The sequence below is a fragment of the Scyliorhinus torazame genome, chromosome 7 (genome assembly GCF_047496885.1).
Source record: "Scyliorhinus torazame isolate Kashiwa2021f chromosome 7, sScyTor2.1, whole genome shotgun sequence".
In the NCBI taxonomy this organism is placed as follows: domain Eukaryota; kingdom Metazoa; phylum Chordata; class Chondrichthyes; order Carcharhiniformes; family Scyliorhinidae; genus Scyliorhinus; species Scyliorhinus torazame.
In genome coordinates, this window is record NC_092713.1 from 14,715,303 (window position 1) to 14,737,748 (window position 22,446).

A 22,446-nucleotide genomic window follows, 5' to 3' on the forward strand; every position below is an offset into this window, starting at 1 on the left:
CAGAACACTAGAAGGTGGTCTCCCACTATAAAACACACGAGGCATCAACACTCTGCCTCTTTCCACTGGTGACAACTGCAGTGACAGTCAGGGTGTATATATCAGTTAGCACCTTCTACACGTGGCTCAGAGCTAGTCTGGTCTAGTTAGTTATAGTAAGCACGCTTAGGTTAGTAGAGTGTCAAACCCACAGCGACTGTGTGCACTGCTTAATAAGTTCAATGAAGCGTATTAAACTAACATCAACGTTTGGAGTCTACTTTCAAGTACAACTGCATCCAGTTGCAGTCCGTGTTACCCCAGGGTGATTAAGGCGACAACAAGTTGAGGAGATAAAACCAAAAAGGCGAGAGATGGAGTGAGAGGAGAGAAAGCACCACAAAGAGAGCAGAGAAAGATGAAAAGAAATTAATTGAGTTGGAGAAACAAACAGAGACAGAGAGAGCGAGACTGAGAATGGGATCATAGAATTTACAGTGCAGAAGGAGGCCATTCGGCCCATCGAGCCTGCACCAACCCTTGGGAATAGCACCCTACTTAAGCCCAAGCCTCCACCCCATCTCCATAACTCAGAAACCCGAACTAACCTTTTTTGGACACAAAGGGCAATTCAGCGTGGCCAAACCACCTATCCTGCACATCTTTGGACTGTGGAAGGAAACCGGAGCACCCGGAGGAAACCCACGCACACACGAGGAGAACGTGCAAACACCACACAGATAGTTCCCGAGGTCGGAATTGAACCTGGGACCCTGGAGCTGTGAGGCAGTAGCGCTAACCACTGTGCCACCATGCCACCCGAGAGAGAGAGAGAGAGAGATTAAGAGGGAGATTGTGTGTCAGAGAGATTGAGAAAGACAGATTGAGAGCGACAGAGAGAGAGAAAAAAGGAGAGAAACAAAAATCATAGAATCCACGGCACGAACACAGGCCCTTCGGCCTAAACTCGTCCATGCCAAACAAAAAGCCTATCTAAGCTAACCCCATTTGCCTGCAATAGATAGAGATAGATAGATAGAGAGAGAGAGAAAGCAAGAAAGAGAAGGAGAGTGAAATAGAGAAAGAGACAAATAGAGTGAGAGAGAACTACCTTATTTTCAAACCGCCTGAGTGTGTAAGCGATGGATATTAACGACTGATGTATTAAAAATGTTTATCTGTGTACAGTTCCTGATTATGAAACTTTACTCTCAGTTGTCCTTTTCATATTTGGGTTGAACCTTCCCAGTATGAATTCCCATGCCAACATTCGTAATAGAAACTAATCTATGTAAACATGCCACATCTCAATTGCGCCCTCCAGCCATAGTGGCACTGTAGCGTCTGAGCTTTTCATCCCACAGGTCACAATGCTGTTATTGGAGAACAAGGAAAGGTCACTAGAACCCAAACGTGCCTCCACGTTTTTAAAAAATCGATCGGCTCCCTGTCTCACCATATGAACCTCTTCATTCTCGAGAACCATATGCAATTATCACATGATTTGATTTAAAACGTCATCGCCAATGATTATTTCAACATATTCCAGAAATCTATTACTTCTCTCTAGAAAATAAGTGCTCCCAAATTCCATTCTTAAATTTGCTGTAAATCGATACATTTTGCCGGGGTCTCTCAGCTTGCACAGTAGCACGGTGCCACAGTGGTCAGCACAGCTGCCTCACAGCACCAGGGAACCGGATTCGATTCCGACCTCGGGTGACTGTCTGTGTGGGCTTTGTACGTTCTCCGCGGTTTCCTCCGGGTGCTCCGGTTTCTTCCCATCATCCAAAGATGTGCAGGTTAGGTGGATTGACCATGATAAATTGCCCCTTAGTGTCAAAAGGTTTAGGTGGGGTGACGGGGAGGAGATTGGGCCTGGGTAGGGTGATCTTTCGGAGGGTCGGTGCAGAACTGATGGGCTGAATGGCCTCCTTCTGCACTGCAGGGATTCTACGGATCCACGCGGGCAAGAATGGCAAATTTCAGACAATCGTAGCTATTTTTACCACAGGAGCAAAGCTTTTCTCCTACATTATAAATTGCTGTGACCAGCTGAGATTTGCCATTCTTGCATTTGTCGTGATGAGTTCAAGATGAAAAACTTTGGCAACATGCCTCTTTTCAGCAAGATTCAAGTTCTGTGCTACCAAGTGAGTATTTTCTAAATCCGTTTTCTTGGCTTTGTCCCCTGATATTTAAAAAATTTGCTTGTATGTTCTGTCGCAAGCTCAAACACAATGAACAATGCATAAGCTCTCTGCGGGTGATTCATCTCCATAAGAAAGAGGTTGCTGATTTACACAGATAGCCTATGTGAGTTATTATCACACGCCGCGGATACAGTGGCCCACAGTGACTTCTCTTTCTTCATGCCACAATCAAAATGGGAAGGATGAAAGGCAGCCTGCTGTCTGATAGGGGATTTAGCGTAATTGATGAGAAACTAAGCTGACAGATACAATGTCTGATCTACATCCAATGTACTTTGGTCTCTTTCATCGAGCAACATGTCAAACTGTTTAGGATTACAGAGCCGGTGGATAATACCCGACTGCTTCAGACCTGTCGCGGTCGGTGAAGTATAAGCTTTGCACGAAACCTGCTTACTCAGCCACAGACGTTGTCCCAGTGAATGGAGACGCCTCACCCTCCCTGCATTTGTTCTGCCTGAGCGACCCACTGAATCCCATGTGCCAATCACCCCCTGCCCCCCTGACTTACAAGACTGTGAGGAAAGGAGACCTTGCCCCAGGATTGATTTCACGAAGAAATAGAGGGATACATTAAAACAAACTTTATCACTAATACAGTATTAAAATATCTTTAGTGTCTTTACTGGAAAATAACTTACAATTACTTAAACAATACAACTCAATACAGTGAATACAGTGTCCCTTAATTGCTTTCTTTATTCCCACTTAAACAGCAAGAAAAAAACCCCATCTCAGCTCACAATCCACTACTAAACCATTGGCACTCAGGAATACTTACTTTACAGAGATGGTGTGGGTTTCACGAGTCCGCCAGCCACGTTTTCCTGTGCAGCCCGCCCCCGCCGGCAGCGGGATTCTCCATTCCCGCAGCCGGCCGATGGGTTTCTCATTGTGGCCACCCCACACCGCTGGGAAACCCGCGGTTGTGGGTGCGCTGCCGGCGGGCCGGGTGATCCCGTTGACGGAGAATTCCATCCATGTTCTTTGAGAGTGAAAAATCTCTTGATACTGCTTTAAAGACAAGGGGCGTCATTCTCCGACCCACCAGCGGGTCGGAGAATGGCCGTTGGCTGCCGTGGATCCCGCCCCCGCCGGTTGCCAAAGTCTCCGGCACCGGATATTCGGCGGGGGCGGGAATCGGGCCGCGCCGGTTGGCGGGCCCCCCCGCTCGATTCTCCGGCCCGGATGGGCCGAAGTCCCGCCGATAAATTGCCTGTCCCGCCGGCGTGGATTAAACCACCTTTGAACGGCGGGAAAAGGCGGCGTGGGCGGGCTCCAGGGTCCTGGGGGGGGCGCGGGGCGATCTGGCCCCGGGGGGGTGCCCCCAAGGTGGCCTGGCCCGCGATCGGGCACCATGGCGGAGGCGGAAGAGACTCCCTCCACTGCGCATGTGCGGGAAACTGTCAGCGGCCGCTGACGCTCCCGCGCATGCGCCACCCCGACATGTCATTTCCGCGCCAGCAGGCGGGGCAACAAAGGCCGTTTCTGCCAGTTGGCGGGGCGGAAATTCCTCCGGCGTTGGCCTAGCCCCTCAATGTTGGGGCTCGGCCCCCAAAGATGCGGAGCATTCCGCATCCTTGGGGCGGCGCGATGCCCGTCTGATTGGCACCGTTTTGGGCGCCAGTCGGCGGACATCGCGCCGTTTCGGGAGAATTTCGCCCCAGATCAGGGGCGAAATCCTCCCCCAACGGCGGGATGCCCGCCGACTGGCGCCAAAGCCGGCGCCAATCAGACGGGCATCGCGCCGGCCCAAAGGTGCGAAAGTCTCCGCATCTTTGGCGGCCTAGCCCCAACATTGAGGGGCTAGGCCGACGCCGGAGGGATTTCCGCCCCGCCAGCTGGCGGAAATGGCGTTTGTTGCCCCGCCAGCTGGCGCGGAAATGCGGCGCATGCGCGGGAGCATCCGCGGCCGCTGTCAGTTTCCCAGCGCATGCGCGGGAGCGTCAGCGGCCGCTGTCAGTTTCCCGCGCATGCGCAGTGGGGAGAGTCTCTTCCGCCTCCGCCATGGTGGAGGCCGTGGCGGAGGCGGAAGGGAAAGAGTGCCCCCACGGCACAGGCCCGCCCGCGGATCAGTGGGCCCCGATCGCGGGCCAGGCCACCGTGGGGGCATCCCCCGGGGTCAGATCGCCCCGCGCCCCCCCCCCCCCCCAGGACCCCGGAGCCCGCCCACGTCGCCTGGTCCCGCCGGTAAATACCAGGTTTGATTTACGTCGGCGGGACAGGCAATTCCTGGGCGGGACTTCGGCCCATCCGGGCCGGAGAATCCAGAGGGGGGTCCCGCCAACCGGCGCGGCCGGATTCCCGCCCCCGCCCAATCTCCGGGAGCGGAGACTTCGGCGGGGGCGGGGGCGGGATTCACGGCGGCCAACGGCCATTCTCCGACCCGGCGGGGGGTCGGAGAATGACGCCCCTGATTCCAGTCAGACTCATGCAGAAACCCTGGCTGCATGTCTTCAGAAGTTGCTTCTCAGCTTGCTTCAGCTCCCCCTTGTTCTCAGACACGTCGGCACTGCTTTAAAGGCTGTTAATCTCTTTTGAACTGAAATGCTGTGAGAGCAACACTGCTCGACTTCTGGACACAGCTTCATTCAGATCGGACCTGAACTTCTTTCTCAAAATGCCTGATGCCTTAACTCCACCCAGCAACGACATCACCTTACCAAGCTGAAATTTAATTAACTCCACAGGGAATCCCCCGTAATCAAAACAAAACTGCATTAGCCCGAGCTTTTTACGATGCTTTAATTTCATCCCTGGCTCCCAACCTTTCAAACTAGGATTTATTTTAAAACATGACTGCAGCAATCAAACACACTCAAACCCGGGGTTGTAGCCTTCACTGCACCAAACATCTTTAATACATTACATCTGAAATTCCTACATTCATCATAATGGTCTCACCTCTCCCATTCCTGCAACCTCCAATGACCATGTAATACCGTTACAAAGCGGCTGGAATGTACAAAAGTTCCAACACAACGATCCTTATTCCACCGGCATCAACCCATCAGTGCATTTATGTTTAAAAAGCTTACTCGAAAGAAACAACCATTTCCTGACACTCCAAACACAAGAAAACTGACAAGAACTCAACTACTGGTACCAACGGCGTAGGTAGGAAAAGGGGTGTGGAGGTAATAAACGAGTTTAGCGAGTTAGGCTGGAAGTTAAAAGCCAGGACAGACAGAGTTGTCATCTCTGGTTTGTTGCCGGTGCCACGTGATAGCGAGGCTAGGAATAGGGAGAGAGTGCAGTTGAACACGTGGTTGCAGGAATGGTGTAGGAGGGAGGGCTTCAGGTATTTGGATAATTGGAGCGCATTCTGGGGAAGGTGGGACCTGTACAAGCAGGACGAGTTGCATCTGAACCAGAGGGGCACCAATATCATGGGAGGGAGGTTTTCTAGTACTCTTTGGGAGGGTTTAAACTAATTTGGCAGGGGAATGGGAACCGGATTTGTAATCCAGCAACTAAGGTAGCCGATATTCAGGACGCCAAAGCGTGTAGTGAGGCAGTGGGGAAGGGAACACTGACAAAGGAGAGTACTTGCAGGCACGGAGATGGGTTGAAGTGTGTATACTTCAACGCAAGAAGCATCAGGAATAAGGTGGGTGAACTTAAGGCATGGATCGGTACTTGGGACTACGATGTGGTGGCCATCACGGAAACTTGGATAGAATAGGGGCAGAAATGGTTGTTGGAGGTCCCCGGTTATAGATGTTTCAATAAGATTAGGGAGGGTGATAAAAGAGGTGGGGGGGTATTGTTAATTAGAGATAGTATAACAGCTGCAGAAAGGCAGTTCGAGGAGTATCACCCTATTGAGGTAGCATGGGTTGAAGTCAGAAATAGGAAAGGAGCAGTCACCTTGTTGGGAGTTTTCTATAGGCCCCCCAATAGTAGCAGAGATGTGGAGGAACAGATTGGGAAACAGATTTTGGAAAGGTGCAGAAGTCACAGGGTAGTAGTCATGGGTGACTTCAACTTCCCAAACATTGAGTGGAAACTCTTTAGATCAAATAGTTTGGATGGGGTGGTGTTTGTGCAGTGTGTCCAGGAAGCCTTTCTAACACAGTATGTAGATTGTCCGACCAGAGGGGAGGCCATATTAGATTTGGTACTTGGTAATGAACCAGGGTAAGTGATAGATTTGTTAGTGGGGGAGCATTTTGGAGATAGTGACCACAATTCTGTGATTTTCACTTTAGTAATGGAGAGGGATAGGTGCGTGCAACAGGGCAAGGTTTACAATTGGGGGAAGGGTAAATACGATGTTGTCAGACAAGAATTGAAGTGCATAAGTTGGGAACATAGGCTGTCAGGGAAGGACACATGTGAAATGTGGAACTTGTTCAAGGAACAGGTACTATGTGTCCTTGATATGTATGTCCCTGTCAGGCAGGGAAGAGATGGCCGAGTGAGGGAACCATGGTTGACAAGAGAGGTTGAATGTCTTGTTAAGAGGAAGAAGGAGACTTATGTAAGGCTGAGGAAACAAGGTTCAGACAGGGTGCTGGAGGGATACAAAATAGCCAGGAGGGAACTGAAGAAAGGGATTAGGAGAGCTAAGAGAGGGCAGCACGGTAGCCTTGTGGATAGCACAATTGCTTCACAGCTCCAGGGTCCCAGCTTCGATTCTGGCTTGGGTCACTGTCTGTGCGGAGTCTGCACATCCTCCCCGTGTGTGCGTGGGTTTCCTCCGGGTGCTCCGGTTTCCTCCCACAGTCCAAAGATGTGCGGGTTAGGTGGATTGGCCATGATAAATTGCCCTTAGTGTCCAAAAATTGCCCTTCGAGTTGGGTGGGGTTACTGGGTTATGGGGATGGGGTGGCGGTGTTGACCTTGGGTGGGGTGCTCTTTCCAAGAGCCGGTGCAGACTCGATGGGCTGAATGGCCTCCTTCTGCACTGTAAATTCTATGATAATCTATGAACAATCTTTGGCGGGTAGGATCAAGGAAAATCCCAAGGCCTTTTTCACATATGTGAGTAATATGGGAATGACTAGAGCGAGGGTAGGTCCGATCAAGGACAGTAGCGGGAGATTGTGTATGGAGTCTGAAGAGATAGGAGAGGTCTTGCACGAGTACTTTTCTTCAGTATTTACAAATGAGAGGGGCCATACTATTGGAGAGGACAGTGTGAAACAGACTGGTAAGCTCGAGGAAATACTTGTTAGGAAGGAAGATGCGTGGGGCATTTTGAAAAACTTGAGGATAGACAATTCAACTGGACTTGTTCCCCTCCAACCAGTGAGCCAGGTAACCTTGTCATCCGGACCGCCAGCAGGTATATCCTGCACCTCGCCCTTTCTCAGACTCAGAGGGACTCACCGCTTTCCGGACTGTCCTGCTTAGTTTCTCGCAGCCGGATCCATGTTCTAACCCTTTTCACTGGTCCTCCAGGCGTCGGCAAAGGCCTCGCTCGGGCCGTTCACTGTGTGTCCTACGTCTGCCACCCATGCTGCAGCTTACTCCTTGTGGCTTCTGACACTGCCCATGCTGTAGCTTGCTGATATCGCGCGACCCTCTAAACCACCCCCCAAACCGCAGGTGCCGATAATATCAACCCCCCCCCCCCAACCCTCTGCCACCTGCCAGCGGGCACCCGACCAGCAGACACTGCAGTATCCGTGCGACCTGGTGCAAGTCAGGTTGGCAGTGTAACTGCCCCATTTGAGCCATACAACCCACTCCTCCCCTCACTGCATTCTCTGTTTCTCTGACTGATTTTGTCTGGCCATGGGGTGGCCATGCTATTCGCCCTGATGGCCTGCGACACCCTCACTAAGCTCCTCCAACTTTTTATCTCCTTGGCTTCCAATAATACTGATGCTAAAACAAGTCTTTTCGGTCAAGATTTTGTCCGCCTCCCATTTGGTCCACCATATGGTTTTCTTTGTCAACCGTGGCTAAGTTGGTTGACCATGAGTTGCAAGGTTCTGGGTTTAAGTCCCACTCCAACACTTGAACATAAAAATCGAGCTGACACTGCAGCACAGTACTGAGAGAACACTGCATTGTCCGAGGGTTTTCAGAAGGCCTCACGCGGGAGGTTAGCAAACAAAATGAGAACACATGGGATTGGGGGTAATGGTAGCACAGTGGTTATCATAGTTGCTTCACAGCGCCAGGTCCCAGGTTTAAAAGTTTATTGGATAAGCATATGGATGATAATGGCATAGTGTAGGTTAGATGGCTTTTGTTTCGGTGCAACATCGTGGGCCGAAGGGCCTGTACTGCGCTGTATCGTTCCATGTTCTATGTTTTATGTTCAGTTCCCCGCTGGGTCACTGTCTGTGCAGAGTCTGCACGTTCTCCCCGAGTGTGCGTGGGATTCCTCGGGTGCTCCGGTTTCTTCCCACAAGTCCTGAAAGACATGGGGCGGATTCTCACCTACCTGTCGGGGCGGGGGGGTTCCGGCGTAATGGAGTGGCGGGAACCAGTCTGGCGTCGGGCCGCCCCAAAGGTGGCGGGAAAGGCCTCTGGTGCCACGCCAGCCGGCGCCGAAAGGTCTTTGCCAGGCGACGCATGCGCGGGAGCGTCAGCGGCTACTGACGTCATCCCCGCGCATGCGCGGGGGAGGGGGTCTCTTCCGCCTCCGCCATAGTGAAGACCATGGTGAAGGCGGAAGAAAAAGGGCGCCCCCACGGCACAGGCCCACCTGCGGATCGCTGGGCCCCGATTGCGGGCCAGGCCACCGTGGGGGCACCCCCTAGGGCCAGATCGCCCCGCGCCCCCCCCCCAGGACCCCGGAGCCTGCCCGCGCCGCCTTGTCCCGCTGTTCAAAAGGTCGTTTAATCCACGCCGGCGGGACAGGGATGACAGCGGCAGAACGTCGGCCCATCGCGGGCCAGAGAATCGCCGGGCGTGGGCCCGCCGACTGGCGCGGCGCGATTTCCGCCCCTGCCGAATCTCTGGTGGCGGAGAATTCGGGATTCATGCTAGCCCCCACCGATTCTCCGACCCGGTGGGGAGGTCGGAGAATCGCGCCCAAGCTGTTAGGTAATTTGGACATTCTGAATTCTCCCTCTGTGTACCCGAACCGGCGCCGGAATGTGGCGACGAGGGGATTTTCACAGTAACTTCACTGCAGTGTTAATGTAAGCCTACTTGTGACAGTTAAGATTATTATTATTATTACGATAGCACAGGGGGCAGCACGCTGGTACAGTGGTTCGCACAGTTGCTTCACAGCTCCAGGGCCCCACGTTCGATTCCCGGCTTGAGCCACTGTCTGTGCGGAGTCTGCACGTTCTCCCCGTGTGTGCGTGGGTTTCCTCCGGGTGCTCCGGTTCCCTCCCACAGTCCAAAGATGTGCAGGTTAGGTGGATTGACCACGCTAAATTGCCCTTAGTGTCCAAAAGGTTAGGCGGGGTTACTGGAGTACGGGGATAGGATGGAGGCGTCGGCTTAAGTGGGGTGCTCTTTCCAAGTGCTGATGCAGACTCAATGAGCCGAATAGCCTCCTTCTGCACTGTAAATTCTATGATTCTATGCTGGTGTGGATTGAGAATTGTTTCAATGACAGAGAGCTGGAATAACCAGGTCATTCCCAGGGTTGCAGGCTGTGGCCATTGTATTTTAACAGTAACTGTAATCCACCAGTCACACCTGGCCTCTCTGCACTGCCATGCAAAGCCAAAGTCTTGATCCAGGGCAGCCAATGAAACCTCTTCAAACAATGTTGGGGGGGATGCAGGAGTGGAACCTGCACACTTTTATTTCCCTTTACTAAACATGGAAAAATGGCTGTTGAAAATCATGCTGCAATATCTAACAAATTAAAGATGATGACCCGTTTTCTCCCCTAAAAATCTGTCCACGCCAACCTGTTGTTGGGTGAAGATGTCGACATTTTCCCGTGGCTCAGTGATAAGTGTCAATGTGTGACTGAAGGACACATGATTTGAGACAGCGCCTTTCACAACCGTCACAACCAATCAAGCACTTTTGATGCAAAGTCACTGTTGCCCAGTAGGAAGCAAGACAGACAATTTTTGCCCAGCAAGATCCCACAAAGACCAGCGTGACAATGGCCCGAGAACCTGCCTCTTTTAGTGTTGTGGAATGAGGGATAAGCATTGGATAACTTTCCAACTCTGTTGTTTTTAAATATGCATTTACAGCGCGTGAATGCTGTCATGTGAATGCATGTGAATCACAACAGGTGATTGAGAAGGTGAATGGAGTTTTGTTTATCATTACGAAAGCGATGGAGTTTAAGACGAGGGAGGTTATGCTGCAATTGTATAAGGTGTTAATGAGGCCACACCTGGAGTATTGTGTTCAGTTTTGGTCTCCTTACCTGAGAAAGGACGTACTGCCGCTGGAGGGTGTGCAGAGGAGATTCACTAGGTTAATCTCAGAGTTGAGGGGGTTGGATTACGAGGAGAAGTTGAGTCAACTGGGACTGTACTTGTTGGAATTTAGAAGGAAGAGGGGGGATCTTATAGAAACTTATAAAATTATGAAGGGAGTAGAAAGGATAGATGCGGGCAGGTTGTTTCCACTGGCGGGTGAAAGCAGAACTAGGGGGCATAGCCTCAAAATAAGGGGAAGTAGATTTAGGACTGAGCTTAGGAGGAACTTCTTCACCCAAAGGGTTGTGAATCTATGGAATTCCTTGTCCAGTGAAGCAGTTGAGGCTCCTTCATTAAATGTTTTCAAGATAAAGATAGATAGTTTTTTGAAGAATAAAGGAATAAAGGGTTATGGTGTTCGGGTGGGAAAGTGGAGCTGAGTCCACAAAACATCAGCCATGATCTCATTGAATGGCGGAGCAGGCTCGAGGGGCCAGATGGCCGACTCCTGCTCCTAGTTCTTATGTCCTTATGTTCTTCTGTTCTCAGGTGAGCATCTGTGGCTGGGCCTGCATTTACTGCCCATCCTAATTACCCTTGAACTGTATCATTTCAGAGGGTGGTTAAGAGTATACTACATTGCTGTAGTCACATGTCGGTAGGCCAGACAGGACAAAGACGGCAGATTTACTTCCCTACAGGGGCATTAGAGAACCAGATGGTTTTTACGACAATCGCTGCCATTTTCACAAGGCAAGCTTTCAATACTGGTCCATGGTATTTGATGGGATTTGAACCAATGTCCCCAGCACACAGGCCTAGGTCTCTGATTTGCAGGTCCTGTGACATGACGGCTATGCCACCATTCCTCTTCAAAGTGGTGCCACAGGACTTTATATGTCCACCAGGAACTAGATTAACACGTCCAAAAGACAATATCGCATTCCCTTAGTGTAGCTTTGGCATGTCAGCTTTGATTTCCGTGCTTAAGTGGCTGGAATGGGGCTTAAACCGAGGACCTCCTGACTCAGCGGGCAAGAGTCTTGTCCAGTGTGCGTAGGCTGGGGCACTGACTGGCTGGTGTAGACCAGAAGACATCAGTTGCTGCCTCAGCTGACCTCAGCCAGGCAGGGTCGTTGTTGATGCACTGCAGATTGGGCAGCACGGTAGCATTGTGGATAGCACAATTGCTTCACAGCTCCAGGGTACCAGGTTCGATTCCGGCTTGGGTCGCTGTCTGTGCGGAGTCTGCACGTCCTCCCCGTGTCTGCGTGGGTTTCCTCCGGGTGCTCCGGTTTCCTCCCACAATCCAAAGATGTGCAGGTTAGGTGGATTGGCCGTGCTAAATTGCCCACAGTGTCCAAAATTGCACTTCGTGTTGGGTGGGGTTACTGGGTTATGGGGATAGGGTGGAGGTGTGGACCTTGGGTAGGGTACTCTTTCCAAGAGCCGGTGCAGACTCGATGGGCCGAATGGCCTCCTTCTGCACTGTAAATTCTATGAAATTGGTCTATATTGGACTTATTCGTGACTATATTTTAATTATGAGTTTGGGTGTCCTTTATAAGTAGAAGCAGCCCTTCAAGGTATATCCCATCAAACCATTTTGCAACTTCCATTCCTATCACCTCTTGTGGTGGCACAGTGGTTAGCACGGCAGCCTCACAGCGCCAGTGATCCGGGTTTAATTCCGGCCTTGCGTGACTGTCTGTGTGGAATTTGCACTTTCTCCCGTGTCTGCGTGTGTTTCCGCCGCGTGCTCCGGTTTCCACCCATATAATAATAATAATCGTTATTGTCACAAGTAGGTTTACATTAACACTTGCAACGAAGTTACTGTGAAAAGCCCCTCGTCGCCACATTCCGGCACCTGTTCAGGCACACAGAGGGAGAATTCAGAATGTCCAAATGATCTAAAAGCACAAATTTCAGGATTTGTGGGAGGAAACCGGAGCACCCGGAGGAAACCCACGCAGGCACGGGGAGAACGTGCAGACTCGGCGCAGACAGTGACCCAAGCCGGGAATCGATCCTGGGACCCTGGAGCTGTGAAACAACAGTGCTAACCACTGTGCTACAGTGTGCCCCCCAGACCAATGAAGTGCAGGTTAGGTGGACTGGCCATGCTAAATTGCCCCTTAGTGTTCAAAGATGTGCAGGTTATGTGGGGTTATGGGGTTAGGGGGGTAGGACGGGGAAGTGGGCCTATGTAGGGTGTTCCTTCAGAGGGTCGGTGACGACTCAATGGGCCGAATGACTTCCTTCTGCACTGTTGGGGTTCTATGGCACCGTGCACTTGCGAATGCTTTCCTTTCCTGTGCTAATTGTCATCAAATCTTGCTGCCCTGATCGAAAGACTCCGAGGCAAATTGTGATTGTTTTATCACCACCTCAGCTAACATCATTTAACTCATCCGAGAATTAACTTTGGTTTTCCTCGGACTGCAGTGCACTGTTAATCAGACCCCCTCAGGCCATCAGTGGAGTTACATCACGGTAATGTCTGAACTCCTGAAAACTTTAATTGAGCATCTGTGTTGGCGAAGATTGATTAACGACTCCAGCTCAAAGCCTCCCAGTTGAGTGCTCAGCCATTGTCACTTACTGATTGCCTCATTCAACAAAATGAAGAAAAAGGGGCTCACCTGGACCAGCCAGGAAAATGTGTAGGGTTGGTGATGTGGAGAGTCGATGCACACGCTTTGCTTTCGTGTTTCCTGTGTTTTGTCAGCTGGGGGTTTGTTTCTCTGTTTTCAGCACCAGCGACAGGCGGAAGAATCTGGTCCAGCAGAAAACTGAAGCTCAGAGGAGGCTGTACGGGCACGGGTCGGTGAAGCGCCTGTCAGCTGGCTCCTCGGAGTGGGAGAAACAGCGGCACTCGCTGGAGAGGAGGAGAGAGGAGCTGGTAAGCTGCCTTTCCCGGCCGGAAGCCTTGCTGTTTCTCTGGCTGCCCGCCTCATCTTTAAAACCCATTTCTTTCTCCCGCTCTTAGAAGGAGAGGCTTGTGCAAGTCCGCAAACGGATTTCGAGGGAAGCGCACGAAAATCAAAATTTGGGTAACTACAGGTAAAAGAAAACTAGACTTTACACTGCAGGTGATGAAAGATGCCTTGAGGCTCCATTCCGAGGGTTTGTTGACAGAAATTGTTGGCTCATAGATACCAATGTACGAACATGCAAGTTCGGGATAGGAGTAGGCCACTTGGTCCTTCGGGCCTATTTCGCCATTCAATAATTTTGTGGATGATGTGATTGTAACCTCCCGCTTACATCTGCCAATCTACCGCCCCCCCCCCCACGCCCCCCCCCCCCCCCCACCGCGCGCCCCTCATCTCCCCCCCACCCCACCCCACCACCACCACCACCCCAAACCCCCATTTATCAATAATCTAGCTAGGTCTGCCTGAAACCATTCAAAGACTCTGCTTCCGCTGCCTTTTGAGGAAGGGAATTCCAGAGACTGACCCCCCCTCTGAAAGAAAACAAATTCTCCTCATCACTTTCCTAAATAGTCAACCCCTTATTTTTCAACTGTGACCCCCTAGTTGTAGATTCTCCCACAAGAGAAAATATCCTCTCCTCATCCTCGCTGTCAATACCCTTCCGGGTCTTATATATTTCAATCAAGTCGCCTCTTACTCTTCCAACCCCAGCGAATACAAGCCTAACCTCTTCATAGAATCATAGAATTTACAGTGCAGAAGGAGGCCGTTCGGCCCATCGAGTCCTCACCGTCCCATGGAAAGAGCACCCCATTCAAGCCCATGCCCCCACCCTATCCCAGTAACCCCACTTAACCTTTTTTGGACACTAAGGGCAATTTAGCGTGGTCAATCCACCTAACCTGCACATCTTTGGACTGTGGGAGGAAACCGGAGCACCCGGAGGAAACCCACGCAGACACGGGGGAGAATGTGCAGACTCCGCACAGGGACTGACCCAAGCCGGGAATCGAACCTGGGACCCTGGAGCTGTGAAGCGACTGTGCTAACCACTGTGCTACCGTGCTGTTCGGCCTCTCCAACCTTTTCTCATCAGACAACTCACACATTCCAGGAATTAGTCTGGTAAACCTTCTCTGAACTGCTGCCGATGATCTACATCTATCCTTAAACAAGGAGACCAAAACTAGCACCGTCCTCCCGAAGTGGTCTCACCAATAGCTGAATAACTGAGGCGTAGCCGCCCCATTTTTATCTTTCATTCTCCTTTATATAAACAATAACATTCTATTAGCATTCCTTGGGTGGCTGGGTAAAATTCTGTGTGGCGTTTGCACCTTCTCCCCGTGTGTGCGTGGGTTTCCTCCGGGTGCTCCGGTTTCCTCCCACAGTCCAAAGATATGCAGGTTAGGTGGACTGACCATTCCCCCTTAGCATCCTGAGATGTGCAGGTTAGGTGGGATTACTGGGATAGGGTGGGGGGTGTGGGCCCAGGGCTCATTCAGAGTGTCGGTGTGGACTCGATGGGCCAAATGGCTTCGTTCTGCACTGTAGGGGTTCTATAATCAGATACCCGCGAGTGAGGAATCATTACCCTGCTGTCCTGTAAATAGTGCTATGGGATATTTTAAATCAACCTGAGAGAAGAGACGGGGGCAGATTCTCCGGTCCCCCAGATGCATGTTTCTCAGCAGCGTGCGGTTAGCTGGCGGAGGGACTCTCTACCCTCTGGGCTTATCAATGGGATCTCCCATTGAAGCCATCCCATATCACCGGGAAACCTGTGCGTGTGGGTCCACTGCCGCCAATGGCGGAGGACTGTCTCCATCACAATGGGGGGGGGGGGTGCTGGGCTGTGAGCTAAGCGGAGCATGCCACAATTTATGGGGGGGAGGTTTACGAGAGTGTGCCAATATTAATAGGGACACCAGGAAATGAGCCAAAGGTAACTGTGGGTCCCCATCACAGAAATATTTCAAAGCGTTGGTGAACAATTTTCACGTTTATCGGGAAAGGGCAGGTGGAGGAGGCTAATTGGATTGTTGTTTCAAATAGCTGGCACAAGCACGGTGGGCCGAATGGTCATCTTCTGTGTTGTCTCAGGGAGATCCTGGTGTCCTTGTGCATCAGTCACTGAAAGCAAGCACAGGTACAACAGGCAGCAAAGTAGGCAAATGGTATGTTGGCCTTCATAGTAAGAGGATTTGAGTGTAGGAATAGGGATGCTTTGTTGTATAGGGCGTTGGTGAGGCCACACCTGGAGTATTGTGGGCAGTTTTGGTGTCCTTATCTGAGGAAGGATGTTCTTGCTGTGGGGGGAGTGCAGCGAAAGTTTACCAGGCTGATTCCTGGGATGCGGGACTGTCATAAGAGGCGAGAATAAATTGGTTAGGATTATATTCATTGGAGTTTAGAAGTATGAGAGGGGATCTCATAGAAACATATAAAGTTCTAACAGGATTGGACAGGGTAGATTCAGAAGGAACATTCCTGATGGTGGAGGAGTCCAGAACAAGGGGTCATAGTTTGAGGATAAGGGGTAAACCTTTTAGGACTGAGGTGAGGAGAAATTTCTTCACCCAGAGAGAGGTGAATCTGTGGAATTCGCTCCCACAGAAAGTAGTTGAGGCCAAAACGTTGTGTAGTTTCAAGAAGGAATGAGATACAGCTCTTGGGACTAAAGGGATCAAAAGATAAAGGGGAAGGCGGGATCAAGGTATTGAACTTGATGATCAGCCATGATCAGAATGAATAGCAGAGCAGACTCGAAGGGCCGAATGGCCTCCTCCTGCTCCTATTTTCTACGTATGTTTCTATGCCTCATTCTGCAATTCTATATTATTAAGAATGATTTAAAAGCAATCATGTTTTCTCCCCGCCTCTGTCACACCAGGCGAATCTACCCTCCCGATGATAAGCAATTGCTGGAAAAGTACGAGAGCCTCATATGCGTTGCCTTCCAGACCTTCCTGGCTGGGCGAGCAGCCTCACTCCAGAAGGAACGCAGTAACCCACTGAACCACATGAAGGTATTGACCATCGGATGCACCGGATTAGGACAAGTAAAGAGAATTCTGAGGGCTGAATTGATGGAAGTCTTTCAATCGGGTAGATGTGGAGGTGCTCATTTGTTGTTGAGTCCAAACTAAGGGCCTCAACTGTGTTGAAACACTAATAGATACAAATAAGAAATTGAAGACAAACCTCTTTGCTCATTACCCTATCGGATTTAATGAGTGACTATCGCGGATTTGATTGGATTGGATTTGTTTATTGTCACATGTTCCGAGGTAAAGTGAAAAGTATTTTTCTGCGAGCAGCTCAAACAGATCATTTCGTACATGAAAAGAAAATACATAATAGGGCAACACAAGGTACACAATGTCAATACATAGACACCGGCATCGGGTGAAGCCTACAGGGGTGTAGTGTTAATCAGATCAGTCCATACGAAGATCGTGTAGGAGTCTGGTGACAGTGGGGAAGAAGCTGTTTTTGAGTCTGTTTGTGCGTGTTCTCAGACTTCTGTATCTCCTGCCCGATGGAAGAAGTTGGAAGAGTGAGTAAGCCGGGTGGGAGGGATCTTTGATTATGCTGCCCGCTTTCCCCAGGCAGCGGGAGGTGTAGATGGAGTCAATGGATGGGAGGCAGGTTCGTGTGATGGACTGGGCGGTGTTCACAACGTTCTGTAGTTTCTTGCGGTCTTGGGCCGAGAAGTTGCCATACCAGGCTGCAATCTCATACCTAAAGCCCCAGTCTCCCCCATAAGTGCAGGCATCACCTCTGCATCTACCATTTCAAACTTTTCCATCGCTTTAAAGACCACTATTAGGACACCCTTCGATCTTCACTTTTTTAGAGTAAAGTGCTCCAGTCTGTTCAACCTTTCCTTATTGGTAGAACCCCTCAGCTTTCGTATCGTCCTAGTAAACCATTTTTCCCCTTCTCCAGTGTCCCTACAAAGTAAGCAAAAGAGGTCAAGTGTCCTATCTATATTTTGTAATCTTGAGACCTGAACGGTTCAGAGTATTCCAACTGTGCTTCCATAATCCTGTTTTGTTGACATAACTTTTTTACACTGCAATCTCTCTGATAGTGGGGAATGAGGAGAGCTTTGCATTTGCAGTGTCCAACTGGCAAGCACTCCACTGATGTGATGGTGAAGAGGAGCAATTATTTCTCTCTTGGCCTGTGAATTTCTCTTCCCACGGGATCAGTGGAGGTTGGGTCGCTGAGTTTTATCAAGGCTGAGTTGGACAGATTTATGGTCGTCAAAGAGGTCAGGGGTTATGGCGGGGGTGGGGGAGGGGAGACAAGAGGGTGGAGTTGAGGCCACAATGAACTCAGCCACGATCTTCTTGAAAGGTCAGAGCAGGCTCAAAGGGCCGAATGGCCTACACCTGCTCCAAAGTCCGATGTTCCTAAGTTCCCCATCCCTTCTCTTCTGTAGCGTAAATGGGAGAAAATCAGGAGCACCTGATACAGATCCAAGTACTAATGTAACTATGACGCAATGTCACAGGCTTGGATTCCACCACCCCCCCCACCCCCGTGGTGCGTTTTCCCATGCGGATGTCGGCAGTCATTGGCTGCTGCCGGAATCATCTGGTCATGCTGAAGTCGATGGCCAAATTATGTGGCTCATCCGCCCCCCCAGCAGAGAACCCGTCGCTCGGGAGGTGGCAGGGGGACGGGGGGGGGGGGGGGGGGGGGGGGGGGGAGGGTCAACCCCGGCAGGACCGGAAGACCCCACTGGCGGGAAATTCCACCCTAAGAGGCTGAGATTTGGTGGGATACGCAATTATAACCTCGTATAGAGTTACTGAGATGTACATAGGTCTGTAAAGAAACAAGAATTGGTTTTCAAGTAACAGTCAGTGGTGGTAGCATTCTCAGGGTAACAGGTAAACCCTGAGGGAACCTCATCTGGACCCCGAACCCCAGATGACACAAGGTGGCAGCAGACAGAGCGTAAAATACCCAGAATAATTCCAAGTGAGGACTGCGGACCTTGGAGACCTCGGAATCCTTGGAAAAGGACAGTCACGTTGATTCAGTATACACCTCCCACTGCCTTAGAAAGGCAGACAGCATTTTCAGAGACCCCTCCCACCCAGGCTTTGCCCTCTTCCAGACCCTTCTATCAGGCAGAAGGTACAGAAGTCTTAAGACCCGCACATCCAGACATAGGAACAGCTTCTTCCCCACAGCTACAAGACTCCTCAACGACTCCCCCTTGGGCTGATCTGTTCCCTGTAAGAACACTATTCATGACGCCCTATGTTGCTCTTGTTTGGCCCTAGTTCCGCACTGTAACCAATCACTATTTGTTGATGTACCCTTGTCAATGTACTCTGTCAATTATTCTTGTGTTTACTATGTACATACTGTGTACATTCCCTCGGCCGCAGAAAAATACTTTTCACTGTACTTCGGTCCATGTGACAATAAATATCAATCAAACTCTGAAGACTCACCTGAGAAGAGCGCATCGTGGATGCTGTGAAGTTTTCTGTTCAGACGATGATCTAATTGCCTCCCTCCGCCCCACCCTCAGATGATTGCGATCTAACCGCTCACTTTAAGACCGTTTTTCTTCACGGCGTTGTGCATCCTTTGGCAATTGCCTTGAATCAGTGTCCTCTGGTTCTCGAACCTTAAGCCAATGGAAACCGTTTCTTTCCATCGACTGTGTCCGGGCCCCTCACGATTTTGAACACCTCTCTCAACCTGCCCTTCTCTGTGGAGTGCTCCTCCAATCTGTCTGTGCCACTGAAGTCTCTCATCACCTGGAACTATACCTGTAAATCATTTCTGCATCCAACCCAAAGCCTTCACACTGTTCATGGGCTGTTGGCATCTGCCACCTGATTGCCCTTCCATTCAAACTAATGGAAAGGAGTTGGACACTGTCTGGAATGAGTATGATCTCCTGATGCCAAATGCTTCTTTCTGTGCTCCAGCCTGGAAATGCTGAAGGCTCCCGGGCAGTAAAGACCACAATCTACCACAAAAAGGCTTTGCCAAATACTACTTCACAAAAACCATCATACAATTGGGGTTTTCCTCTTGTTTCATTATTAAGTAAAGGTGCCAAACTATACTGTGATCCTGGGCCAGGTTGGCAAGTTGATTTAAATTGCTAAGAGTAGAGTTGCTGTTCACACCAGCCATTCTCTAGGAATCTGATCGAGCTAATTGATGTTGGTTGCCAATGCCTGATTACAGTTTAGCGATTCCCTTCGCCTGGAAGTCGATGAATAGAGGCTAACTTTGCAGACAGCACTTTATCTTGCTGATTGCTTGCTCTCCTGTGGCTGGCTCCAATAATGGGCCGGAACTTCCGAGGAATGGGAATTGCTGTCGGAGTGCCACGTCGCTCCCTTTGACTTACTTTGGCCGGGAGCTGAAGATTTCCCGCCCGGTCTTCCGACTTGGGCCTCCTCAGAAATGGACAGTGCACCTGCTCCTGGGGCTCTCCTGTGCAGAATAGCAGCATTGCGGGATGTGAAAACACAACCCTCCCTTTTACAGCTCTAGCTGCCAGAAGGCGAATAGGTTTAAAGATCCCAGCCACTGTGAGAAGCTGGGGAGAAAGTTTGTCTCTGAGGTACGTCGGTGAGCAGTTAGGGTGGTTGGGAGGGACATGGGCGGTAAAGTGGGCCAGAAAGGGGTGGGGGGAGGCGGTAAATGGGTTGGGATATAGGGTAAGATGGGCCAAGGTGAATCAGTTAGTTAATGGAGGATTGTGAGGGTAGTCGGGGGGCGTGAGGTATGGTCGGAGGTAGTTGTGTAGTCGGGGGGGCGTGGGGTATGGTCGAGGTAGATGTGTAGTGGGGGGGGGAGTGGGGTATGGTCGGGGGTAGATGTGTAGTCGGGGGGGCATGGGGTATGGTCAGGGTAGATGTGTAGTCGGGGGGGCGTGGGGTATGGTCGAGGTAGATGTGTAGTGGGAGGGGGAGTGGGGTATGGTCGGGGGTAGATGTGTAGTCGGGGGGCCGTGGGGTATGGTCGAGGTAGATGTGTAGTGGGGGGGAGTGGGGTATGGTCGGGGGTAGATGTGTAGTCGGGGGGCCGTGGGGTATGGTCGAGGTAGATGTTTAGTGGGCGGGAGTGGGGTATGGTCGGGGGTAGATGTGTAGTCGGGGGGGGAGTGGGGTATGGTCGGGGGTAGGTGTGTAGTCGGGGGGGAGTGGGGTATGGTCGGGGGTAGATGTGTAGTCGGGGGGCATGGGGTATGGTCGGGGGTAGATGTATAGTCGGGGGGCATGGGGTATGGTCGGGGGTAGATGTATAGTCGAGGGGGGCGTGGCGTATGGTCGAGGTAGATGTGTAGTCGAGGGGGGCGTGGGGTATGGTCGGGGGTAGATGTGTAGTCGGGGGGGCATGGGGTATGGTCGAGGTAGATGTGTAGTCGGGGGGGGGCATGGGGTATGGTCGGGGGTAGATGTATAGTCGGGGGGGCATGGGGTATGGTCGAGGTAGATGTGTAGTCGGGGGGGCATGGGGTATGGTCGGGGGTGGATGTATAGTTGGGGGGCATGGGGTATGGTCGGGGGTAGATGTGTAGTGGGGGGGGCGTGGGGTATGTTCGAGGTAGATGTATAGTCGGGGGGGGAGTGGGGTATGTTTGAGGTAGATGTGTAGTCGGGGGGGGCGTGGGGTATGTTCGAGGTAGATGTGTAGTCGGGGGGGGAGTGGGGTATGTTTGAGGTAGATGTGTAGTCGGGGGGGGCGTGGGGTATGGTCGAGGTAGATGTGTAGTCGGGGGGGCATGGGGTATGGTCGAGGTAGATGTGTAGTCGGGGGGGCATGGGGTATGGTCGGGGTAGATGTGTAGTCGGGGGGGGCATGGGGTATGGTCGGGGGTAGATGTATAGTCGGGGGGCATGGGGTATGGTCGGAGGTAGATGTGTAGTCGGGGGGGCGTGGGGTATGTTCGAGGTAGATGTGTAGTCGGGGGGGGAGTGGGGTATGTTTGAGGTAGATGTGTAGTCGGGGGGGGCATGGGGTATGGTCGAGGTAGATGTGTAGTCGGGGGGCGTGGGGTATGGTCGAGGTAGATGTGTAGTCGGGGGGGGTGGGGTATGGTCGAGGTAGATGTGTAGTGGGGGGGGGCATGGGGTATGGTCGGGGTAGATGTGTAGTCGGGGGGGGCATGGGGTATGGTCGGGGGTAGATGTATAGTCGGGGGGCATGGGGTATGGTCGGGGGTAGATTTGTAGTGGGGGGGGAGTGGGGTATGGTCGGGGGTAGGTGTGTAGTCGAGGGGGATGGCAGTGAGGAAGGTGCTTTGTGGTTGGGAGCTTAGTCTGGAGCTAGGGAGGGTAGTCAGAAGATTAGTTGGGGTCTGGGGGGATATTTGGGGTAGTGGGGGGGTTAGTTCAGGGTAGTCAGGGGGATAGGGTATAGTCAGGGCGAAGGGTCAGGAGGATAGTTAGGGTGGGGCATATTGAGGGAGTAAGGAGGGTAGTCAGAGGTGGTGGGTATTTGTGGAGTCAGGAATGGTAGACTGGGTGGGGGGTATTTCGGGGGGTTCAGGAAGGTAGTCGGTGCAGTAGGGTGGGGGGTGATTCTCGGGTGGTCCACTGTGGCGTGGGGGGGGGGGGGAGGGGGTGAAGCCAGGGTACCCTCTGTGGGATCAGGGAGGAGAGTAGGTCTTGTCGTTACTCAGGAGTTCAGAATCACAGAATTGTTATGGTGCTGAAGGAGGCCATTCGGCCCATCATGTATGTACTGGTTCGCCAAATGAGCATTGCGACTCAGTGCTATTCCCCTGCCTTTTTCCCCGTAACCCCACACATTGTTTCTCTTCAAATAATCATCTAATGCCCTCCTGAATGCCTCAGTTGAACCTGCCTCCATCACGCTCTAAGGCCGTGCATTCCAGACCTCAACCGCTCGCTGTGTGAAAAAGCTTATTCTCACATCACATCTGCTTCTTTTGCAAAATCACTTCAAATCTGTGTCGTCCCCCCCACCCTTCACCCTGCTCGGAGTTGGGACAAT

General features: G+C 51.4%; 1 protein-coding gene across 2 annotated transcripts in view; it reads left to right on the forward strand.

The window, feature by feature from the left end:
- The window catches only part of ttll7 (tubulin tyrosine ligase-like family, member 7), a 375,815-nt gene that overhangs the window by 251,912 nt on the left and 101,457 nt on the right, over window positions 1-22,446 (forward strand). For both annotated transcript variants that reach the window (XM_072510355.1, XM_072510356.1), the window contains exons 11-13: window positions 13,253-13,400; window positions 13,488-13,561; window positions 16,331-16,466. In XM_072510355.1, coding sequence (XP_072366456.1) covers window positions 13,253-13,400; window positions 13,488-13,561; window positions 16,331-16,466 — 358 coding nt within the window. The remainder of the gene's footprint in view (window positions 1-13,252; window positions 13,401-13,487; window positions 13,562-16,330; window positions 16,467-22,446) is intronic.